This window comes from Manacus candei, unplaced genomic scaffold, assembly GCF_025592945.1.
Source record: "Manacus candei isolate 608988 ecotype Guabito, Panama unplaced genomic scaffold, ASM2559294v1 h1tg000202l, whole genome shotgun sequence".
In the NCBI taxonomy this organism is placed as follows: domain Eukaryota; kingdom Metazoa; phylum Chordata; class Aves; order Passeriformes; family Pipridae; genus Manacus; species Manacus candei.
In genome coordinates, this window is record NW_026138250.1 from 178,718 (window position 1) to 188,421 (window position 9,704).

At 60.3% G+C, this 9,704-nt stretch overlaps 2 protein-coding genes and 1 long non-coding RNA gene across 3 annotated transcripts; 1 reads left to right on the plus strand and 2 right to left on the minus strand.

The window, feature by feature from the left end:
* The first annotated feature begins 570 nt into the window (after positions 1-570).
* LOC127464235 (uncharacterized) lies at positions 571-5,021 on the plus strand. Its single transcript, XR_007901260.1, has 3 exons — positions 571-690; positions 1,094-1,216; positions 4,874-5,021. It is a non-coding gene; the product is annotated as an uncharacterized LOC127464235 (long non-coding RNA).
* Positions 5,022-6,425: 1,404 nt separating this feature from the next.
* LOC127464237 (basic proline-rich protein-like) lies at positions 6,426-7,540 on the minus strand. Its single transcript, XM_051774473.1, has 2 exons — positions 7,178-7,540; positions 6,426-6,967 (listed from the first exon to the last, which is right to left on the minus strand). The coding sequence occupies exons 1-2, from the start codon at positions 7,538-7,540 to the stop codon at positions 6,608-6,610; spliced, it is 723 nt and encodes a 240-aa protein (XP_051630433.1). The 3' UTR covers positions 6,426-6,607.
* LOC127464238 (translation initiation factor IF-2-like) lies at positions 7,379-9,332 on the minus strand. The gene is made up of 2 exons (XM_051774475.1): positions 7,708-9,332; positions 7,379-7,593 (listed from the first exon to the last, which is right to left on the minus strand). Exon 1 carries the CDS (start codon positions 8,552-8,554, stop codon positions 7,718-7,720), a length of 837 nt encoding a protein of 278 aa, XP_051630435.1. The 5' UTR covers positions 8,555-9,332; the 3' UTR covers positions 7,379-7,593; positions 7,708-7,717.
* Between the last annotated feature and the right edge of the window lie 372 nt (positions 9,333-9,704).

Genomic DNA, 9,704 nt, shown 5'->3' on the forward strand with positions numbered 1-9,704 from the left:
GTGGTGACTGTGTCATTTTGGTGTCAGTTCCTCTCCCCTGCTCCAGTGGCTGCATCACTGGCTTGTGCCTAAAGGAACTCTTCCCCTGCAGCAGTTCCCTGCTGCTCTCAGACAGGGTGGAGTTGAGGCCCCTGAGCAAAGGGAAAAAGGATCCATCCAAGGCAGGCCCGTGCTCACCCCCTGCCTCCCTCCAGCCTCCTGTGTTTCCAGTTCCCCTCCCTGCTGGACACACAGCCTGTTCCCAAACAACCCCTGTTCCTGTTCTCTCTCCGTGTCTCCCCTCACACCTCCCCTCCTCTAATCTCCAGCTGCCCAGGCCCCTGTTTTTGAGGGGCATTCCTGGGCTGCTGCCCCCCAATTCTTTAAAAATGAGGTGCCAAGAGCCCCAAGTGCAGAGAGGTCTGCAGGGAATCAGTGCCAAGAGCTGCCCGTGCCTGCCTGTGTTCCTGCAGTTCTCCTTCCTGTTCTCCCTGGGCTGGAGAGACCTGCCTGCCCTGGGTTTATTGGAGCAGAGGGATGGGATTAAATTGGTGCAGAAGGGATGTTCACAGACATGTTTTCTGACAGGCAGTGCCATTTTCCTTTTGCCTTTCCCAAGTTTTTCCAAGTGCTGCCCAGCACGGGGGTCCGTGTGCTGGGACAGTGATTGGCAGCAGGAAGGGGAGCCTTGGCCTCACCTGCCCAGCTCAGGTGGGTGGCACAGAATTGGGGTGGGCTGGCAAGGCATGAACACATTTCTGAGTTCTGGAGTGCCTTGAATCCTTTCCCTGTCAGGTTTCTCTCCCTCATTTCCTGGGCTCCATCGTCCCAGGTGTCTCTGTCCAAAGTCCAATGGCAGAGGATTGACTGACTCCCAAGGGGGGTTTGGAATGAAAAGGGTTCTGTTCAAATGGGGCAAGGAATGCAAGATGAGCCTCCTTTTAGTGCCTGAAACAGGTAGGAATAAAAATGCTGGAAAAGGCCACGTTTCATTTGTTGTTCCCCCTGGATTTTTCATGGTTAAAACTCTAGTGAGCAACTGAACAGAAGGGTGAAGGGCAGGAGCCTTTGACTTGCCCAGTGCCCTTAATTGCCTTGTTCTCCTCTCTTCCAGGCCAGGCCAAAGCCCTGATCCAGCCCAGCTCTGCCAAGTGCCCTGGGCTGGGAGCAGCCAAAGGCAAGAGGCTGCAGCCCCGCCGGCCGGGCTGGGGGCTCCTGGTGCTGCCCGTGGGGTGGGGTAAGTCACAGGGACACCTTTCTCTCCTCCTGGTGTTGGCATTTGCTCCCTGGGCACTGGATGTGTAAGGAAGGACGGAGTAGCAGGGAAGGGCAGTATTTCCAAACTGTCTGAATGTTGCCCCCAGGTCTGGGATGGAGCAGCCAGGGGGGTGGTTGGGTTTGGCCTGGGCCGGTCAGGATCAGCCAGAAAGGACCCACCAGACCCTGAACCCTCACTGGACATGTCCAGCCCCTCAAGTCATTAATTTTCAGTAGAGGACAAAGTATTGGTACTTGCTTCTGATCTGTGGAGAATTTCCTTTGGAATGATCAACCAGAGAGTGCATCAGTGCAAAGCATCTCTTTGGGTCTTTTGTTTGTTTGTTTGTAATTTCCTCTCTGGCTTCAATGAGTTTGATGTGCTCCTGTTAAGGAAGCAGCCTGTTTTTATCTTGAAATTTGGGGTGGTTTGGTTTGTTTAGGGTTTTTCCCCCCACTGACTCGGGCCTTCCGTGCATAGTCCGTGTTGTCCCGCAGGACTGCTTTGGTTCTGGGTCAGAGAGAGAGAAGGGAAGTGGCTTTTCCTCATCTGGAATGTTTCCAGGCAGAAGTGGGGTGTTGTCCTGCCCCTCCCCAAAGCACTGCAGGCACCTGGGAGTAGCTCAGGGCTGGCCCAGTTCTCTGAGACAGACCCATGGGGGAGAGGTTTAAGTATTAATCCCATCTCTGGTGTGACTTGGTTGTAAGGATTGGGTCCTACAGTCCCAGGGTGTTAAGGAAAACAAGGAACTTCTGTTCTTCCTGGCAAACCTTCTGCTATTGCTTGTGCAGTGTTTGGGTTCTGTTGTCTGAGTTTCTGTCCAGGATCTTTCTAGGAGAGCCTGTTAGAAATTTAGAGGTAGGATTAGAATTTGGGTCTGTTGCCTACCCAACTGCCTCCAAGTCCTGATGGACTGGAGTGATGAGTGCTCTCAGCACAGGTTATTTCTTGACATTGTGTGGCTTTCCCTCAGCTGTGGGTGAGGAATTGTGCAAGCAAGGCCTGTGTGCCCGTGGGTGTCTCCCGTGGGTGTCCGTGTGGCAGGGCTGGGACAAGGACTCGTGCAGGGACCCAGCTGGCACTGGAGCTGCTGCCATCCTGAGCCACTGCCAAGGGCTGGGGAGAGACCATCTGGGAGGCTGTTTCCGGGATTCCATTGGAGCTGGATCTCCCTCCAGCTGCAGCAGCCAGGGGAGGGTTCTTCCTTGGGCAGCCCAGTGGCTTCTGCTCAGGCTGGCCCAGAGTGGGGCTGGGGCAGGTTCTCCAGGGAACTGGAGCCAGCCCTGAAGGGGCCCTGGAGAGCAGGAGCTGCAGGGACTGAGGTTTGCAAAGCTGGGCTGAAGTTTGTCAAAGCAGCAGAACATTCTCATTCCTGGGGGTTTGTGGGGTCCGTGTTGGTGCCCAGGAGAACTGGGTCAGACTGGCTCTGTGGTCCGAGAGCTGCCCCCCTAAATGTGGCAGGCTGTGTGTGCTGGCAATGAAGTGCTAGCCCAGAGGCTGATGGTTTCTGTCTCCAGGGATGCCCAGGACGCTGCTAATGCCCAGGGATCTGCTCTGGGTCCAGGCTGTCCGTGCTGGAGGGCCCTGGTGGCTGCAGTCCCTGAGCCCGCAGAGACAGAGGGAGCCCCAGCCCGAGTGGCCTTTGGCCCCTTGTCCTGAATTTGGGGTGAGCCTGGGAGCGTGTGGAGGGTGAGAATGAGGGCTGTGCTTCCAATGCATCATCCCTGGGAAGATCCTGTTGTTCCAGAGCGCTGGGGACAGTTTGGGCTTGGCAGCTTCAGAGCTGGGTTGGAGCAGCCCCTGAAAAGAATCAGGAGAGTGGAGGTTTGTCCCAGTGGTGCTTTCACACCCCACTGGACAGTCTGGGCTTCGTGTTTGAGGTTGTCCTGTATTTGCTCTGCAGAAAATGTGCCCTTCCCAATTCAGCCCAGCAGATCCCCAGGGCTCTGACAGGAATATTTGTTCTTTCCTTCCCTTTGGGATAACTTCATCTCCAAACTGCCGTGAGCAATTCCTTAATTTCTGCTGGAGAAAACCAAGTGTCAGAGGCAGTTTGCCAAGGAGGCCAGAAGTGTCTTTGGAGCAGAGAGAACGAACATTTTGGGATAAACTAAGGCAGTCATCAGGGGACAGGTAAAACTTGAGAAACTCCCCAGGGTGGAGAATGAATATTTGGAGGTCAAAAGGAGGTAGTCAGTGGTGAGCAGGTGGGGAAAGTTTTGAGAGTGAACTTGAGGTGGTCTGTAGGGTAGAGCAGGAACATATTTAGGTATACATGAGGTGATCAGCTGTGGAGAGGTAGGGAAATTTTGGGGGTCCCACTTGATCAAATCTGCAGGGCAGAGAATGAATATTTGGAGGTCCAAAAGAGGTAATCAGGAGTGTGCAGGTAGGGAAGACTCTGGGGAGAGAATGACTCTTTTGTGTTCAGAAAGAGGTAATCAGGAGTGGGCTGGAAGGGGAAAGTTTGGGGGTTAAAAAGGAGGTTCATTCTCTCCAGGGCAGGGAATGAACACACTGAGGTAACCTGAGGTAGTGAGTGGGGACAGACACAGACAATTGTGGGTGTTATAGTTCAGGTGATCTGCTGGGCAGAGAAGGAATGTGTTGAGGTAAAGATGAGGCACTCGGTGGCAGACAGGTGGGGAGAGGTTTGAGATAAGCCTGAGGGGTGTGTGGGGTGCAGAATGACCCTCTGTAGGTACGAAGGAGCTGGTCAGACGTGGACAGGTAAGGCAGATGTTGGGAGTAAAATGTGGGGCAATCTGTCCCAGAGAGAATGAATATTTTGGGGTAAGGTGAGGCAGTCAGTAGTGGGCAGGGAGGGAAATCTTGGTTTGTCAAAGCTGAGGTAATGTGCAGCAGAGAGAATGCACCTCCTGGGGTAAACTGGGGTAATCAGTAGTGGACAGGTAAGGAGGTTTTGGGGGAAACTTTGAGGTCATCTCTGTGGCAGAGGATGAATGTTTGGAGGTAAAAATGAGGTAATAAGTAGTTTGCAGGCAGGGAAAACTGTGAGGGTAAGTGTGGATGTCACCTAGGGGAGAAAATGAGCCTTTTGAGGTCCAGTAGGCAGTCAGTGGTGGGCAGGGAGGGAAAATTTGTGTTTGTAAAATCAGAGGTCATGTGGAGGAGAGAGAATGCACCTCCTGGGGTAAACTGGGGTAAACCTTGCAGACCTCCAGGGAAAATGTTGGGGGGTAAAACTTGTGGGAATCTGCAGGGCAGAGAGTGACTCTTCTGAGGTGAAAATGAGTTCCTGGGTGGTGGAGAGGTGGGGAAAGTGTTGAGAGTAACCTGGAGGGGGTCTGCTGGGTAGAGAATGAACATCTTGATGTAGAAATGAGTTGCTGAGATGTGGAGAGGTCGGGAAAATGCAGTGGGTCCAGTGTGAGGTCACCTGTAGCAGAGAGGATGTGCCTCCTGATGGACACTGAGGCAGTCAGGGGTGGGCAGGAGGGGAAACCTTTGGGGGTAAAACTTGAGGGAATGTCCAGGGCAGAGAATGAATATTTTGAAGGATAAATGAGGTACTCAATGAGGTATTCATTGGATTGCAGAAATGTTTTCTGAAACCTGTCCCCTTCTTTGTGCCTTTTGCTGACAGACCTTCTCTTTCTGCCTTTGAATTTACAGCCTCTGTGTGGCTCCCAGCCAGGAAAACCTGGGATAACTGAGGAGGGACAGAGATGAAGGTTTTATCTACACACTTGGGGTAATTTCTAGGGGATACAGCAACTGTTTGCCTAGCAAACTGTGTTTAACCACATTGGACCAAGTTGTGTTTGCACCAGCTGGGGCCAGAGGTACCAGGCAATCCAAAGCAAACCCTGCTCAGCCTCTAAATCCCAGGGGAAGTTCTCCAAGCTGCTCATTGAGGGACTACAGATACATTGAAATGGAACCAAGAGCACTACTAAGTTTCCCGGGAATCCCAGGATTGCTGTCCTAGAATTTTGAACAGGTTTTTAAGCTTTTTATGACAATAAGGGCTTCCTTCCTTTGATTGAATCCTGCGGTAGGATTTGGGGTTTCTTTGGATTCTGAATCCCTCCCAGTGGCCCTGACACTGGTCAGAGCTGGCAGGACAAACAGAGTCAGAGCTCCTGGCAGGCACAGGGGCTTTCCCCCAGAGTGGATCCAACTGCTGCCCCCAGCCTGGCCCGGTGGGATCTGCTTTGGCTCCCGGCTTCTGCCAGAGGCAGAATGTGTTCCCTTGATTGGAATGAGGATCCCGTAGCTTCATCTCCTGGAGGTTCCCTGGGCAGCTGATCCGCTCTGCCCCGTGTCCTGCTCTCAGTTCCTGCCCAGCCAGAGCCAACTGTGCCAAGGGCACGAGCACTCCCAGCCTGGATAGGGAACGGGGGACTGGCTTGTGCACAATTCACCTAGAAAGTCAAACGAGGGGATTGTTGGAGTATCTGGCTCCTTAGGGAACCTGCTGGCAGTAGAGAACCACAACCCCAAACCTCCAGCTGTGGGTGGAGTCGTGGAATGTAAACCAGCACAAACTCATCCCCCAAAATGAACCGTGGGAGAGCAGGACCAAATAAGGGTCAGTGTCCCTGTGGAAAGGCAAAAGGAGTCTTTTGGGACTTGGATTGTCCCCTTGGGAGATGGAGGTTGCTGGGATGCCCTCCCTCAGGCTGCCAAGATCTCTCAGTGCAGCAGCTTTGGCCGACAGGGCAGCACAAAGATCGTTCTCTGCGGGGCCCAGGTTTGGGTTCCGGTGTCAGCTTTGCAGGTTTGGATGAATTCTACCTACAGCCCGCAATTCCATGGGGAATTCCTGCTGGAACAGCCTCCCAGTGCCTCCTGGAGCCCGGATCTTCCCCTGCAGAGCTGCTGCTTTAATGCCAGGTTTGCCGGGAAGCAGCCGCGGTTCCAGGTTTGCTCAGCGGGATCGGGACAAGGACAGGTTGATATTCCACAGGCTTTGCTGTTTATAACCCTCCTTCCCCAACCCCGCTGGTGTCCCGGGGGGACTTGAGCGAGTTCCCTGGAATTGGGCCGATTCTCCGCCCCGGGCCGGGCTCCAGGGGATGTGTTGGCCCGGGAGAAGGCGGGGGCCGGACGCGCTCCCGGCCCGGGGCGAGGCAGCCCCTGAGCACGGGCGAGGACGTCTCTCCGGCCGGGAAGCCGCTGTCCCTTCGGAGCCTCGGGAGCGGCCCTGGGGAGTTCTTTTCCCCGAGGAAAGGGATGCACATCCCTGCCTTCAGGGCACCTCGGCTCTGCCCCACCTGTTCCAGCTGTCCACGGGTTCTGCGGTTGCGGTTGGGTCCCCGAAAAACTGCGAATTGTCTCCAAGCCCCACATTCTCCAAGCACCCCCTTTTCCTTTCAGGCATCTCCAAGGGCTCTCGCTCGGGATTTAGTGCCGCTGAGGGCACATGGCCCTGGCTTTAAGGCTGCTGCTGGCTGCTGGCCTCCGGCTGGAAGGGCAGGGATTTGGGGCGGGCGGGACACACGCGGGGGGCGCGGGGGAGCTCCGGGAGGTGGGCCCTGGGAACGGCTGCCCGCGCTGCTCTGCAGCCCCGCCGTGCCGACACTGCCGAGGGCCGGCTGGATTCTTTGGGGCCTTCTGGGCTGGCGCTGGGGCGTGTCCAGGGTGAGGCATCTCAGGGGGCCCGTTCAGAGCAGCCCCCGGCTGAGGAGCCGCGGGCAGCCCTTTCCCCGTGCCCACCCCACGGGGGCTGTAGGGCACAGCTCCGGGGCACAGCTCCTCCAGCCCCTGGCAATAGGAAGCCCAAGCAGGACTGGGTCACTCTCTGTCGCTCCGGCGTCCTCCCGGCCCGCGTTCCCTGCCCAGCTGGGACTGCCTAGGGAGCCCCGAGAACATTCCTGGCGGGAAGCAGGAGCCGCCGAGGGCTCCGTCCAACTCCGGGCCCGAAAAGCGGCCCCGACCTGAGCACCCCCAGCATTTTGGGATCCAAACGCTCACCTGGAGGAGACGACCCCCCGCAGGCGGGACCAGGCGGCGACACTCGAGCAACGCCTTTGCCTCGGAGCGAGGGATCCCTCCGGACTGGGTTGGCTCTTTTATCCCTGGAAATGAGCTCGGTTGTCGCACGAGCACCTTTGCAGCCGTTGGGTGAATCCCGGGCAGGGCCGGAAAATTTCCCTGTGCAGGGCAGCGATGAATTGGTGCCCGTCCCCAGCCGGGCACAGCCCAGCCGGCCGCGCTCCCTCCGGCCCGGGGCTGCGAAGGGCTCCTGCCGAGATTGAATAAAAGCGCATTTCCTGACTCTATTTCTCTGCGGTCTTGCCCCTCTTTTGACTCGCGCAGCACCGTCCGGTTGGACATTTCTTGGTTTCCTCCCCCGTAGCCGTTTCCCTCCCAGGCAGGACCTTCCCCGTCTGCAAATAAAGAGGAAATGTTTCAACGGGATTTTGAAAAACCAGAGGGTTTGGCCCGGGAGGGAGCGAGTTGCCGAGGAAACAGGGGAGAGGAAGGAGAGCCTCAGGTCCCACCTGACAGATGTCAGATGAGCCGCACCTTATGGATGGCAGGGCAAAGAACAGCTGTGGGTAATTGCCCAAGTTCCGCAGGCAGAGCTGGGAGCAGCCTGTGCCCGACCCGCGGCACGGTCAGTGCCAGCTCCTGGGGCCGCCTGAGGACAGACACAGGGACACGGGGACAGACGGGCAGCTCTGCTCGGGGTCCCGGAGCACGGGAGGAACGGAGAAAGGGCTGCCCTCGTTCTTCCCTGCCCCGGCAAACCCCCGGCTCCCCGCGGCCGGAGCGGGCCCGTGGCCGGAGCCCCGGCGGGGCCCAGAGCCCTCGTTCCCGGGGGGCCCTGCGGGCGGGAACCCCCGCGGCCGCGGGGAAGGGGGAGGCGGGCGATGTTCTCCCCGGGAGCGGGTGCGGTGGCCTCGGGGGTGCCCGAGCGGGAGAGCTCCGATCCCGCTGGGGGTGCGGGCGGCACCCCTTCTCGGGGGTCTCGGGGTCGGCCCGGCGTGTCCCCGCGCCCCGGCCGGTCCCAGCCCCGGCTCCGCGTCTGCACGACGAAAGCGCCGCCGTTCTCCCCCGACCGGGCCCCGGCAGAGCCCCGGCCCGAGCGGCCCCGCCGCGCTCGGCCCCAGCGCCCGCCCCGGAGCGGCTCTTCCCGCCCGCGTTGCCGGGGGCACAGGCGGCGAGACCGGGCTGGGATGAGCCCGGCACCGATCCTGGTCCCCGTCCGGGTGCCGAGCCCCATCCCAGCCCCAAGCCAACCTCGCTCCTCCGGTCGCGGTCCCGGTCCGGATCCTTGTCCCGCTCCTCCTGCCGAGCTCCCTCGCCAGCCTCGGTCCTCCGACGCGCCGATCGCTCCCGCAGCATCCCGGTACGAGCTTCCTGCACAAGCTCGGGACGAGCGCGGCTCTGCCGGCTTTGAACGGCGCGGCCGGGGCGGGGCCGGGGCGGGGCCGGGGCGGGGCCGGGGCGGAGCGGGGCCCGCACAGGTGTGCGAGGCGGGGCCCGTCCAGGTGCGCGGGGCGGGGACGGGCAGGGGGCGGGTCGGGGCGGGGGTATTTAAGCGCCGGAACTCGCCCCCGCCGCCATTTGCTCGGGCGGTGCGCGGGGAGGCGGCATCGCCGCGGGAGCCTCTCGCTGCCGCGGCTCTTTTGCTTCGCTTTCGTTTTTACTTTTCTTTTACTTTTCTCCCTTTTTTTCGTCCCCTCCCTTCCTCCCCGCCCTCCACCCGCTCCCCGCACGCCGCCTCTCCCCGGCCGCTGTCGCTGCCCTCCTGCACAGCCCGGCCCCCCCCTGCCCCCGGCCCCCCCTGCCTGCCCCTGCTCCCCCCTCGCTGCTCCGCTGCACAGCCCGACCTGCCCGCACCCCCGCTCCGTCCTTGCCTCCCGCCCGTCCCGTCCGCCCCCCTGTCCCCCGGGCCGTGTCCCCGCAGCCGCGGGCTTGGGGGCGCCGCTTTAATAAAGCCGCGAGGGCCGGAGCCGGCGCCCCCCTGGATCCCCCCCACGGGGCCGGGCCCGCTCGGCGGGTCCCCCCTGCAGTTCCCAAGCACCGCCCGACACCGCCGGGGCTCCGGCCCGTCCCGACATCACACGGGGGGCTCCGCGGGCGGGGGGACGAGGGGGAGGCGGGGGGGCAGGGGATGAGGGTCCCCTCCGGAGGAGGGGGGGAAGGGTGGGGGCCGGGGGGGCTCGGGGAGAGGGGCGGGGGCCGGGGGGGCTCGGGGAGAGGGGCGGGGGGATCCCCTCCGGAGGAGTGGGGTCCCCGGGTGGGAGGGGCCAGAGGGGGGAATTCCTCCCGCTGCTCCCTCCCACCTCGGGATTCCCCCCGGGGGGCGATCGGGGGCGGGGCCCCCTCCGGAGAAGGGGGTCCCGGGGGAGGAGGGGGGAGTTTTCCCCCTGTCGGGCCCCTCCCACCCCGGGACTCCCCGCCCCGGGGGGCGGTCTGGGGACCCCCTCCAGGGCAGTGGGGTCCCGCGGTGGGAGGGGCCAGAGGGGGAACTCCTCCCACTGATCCCTCC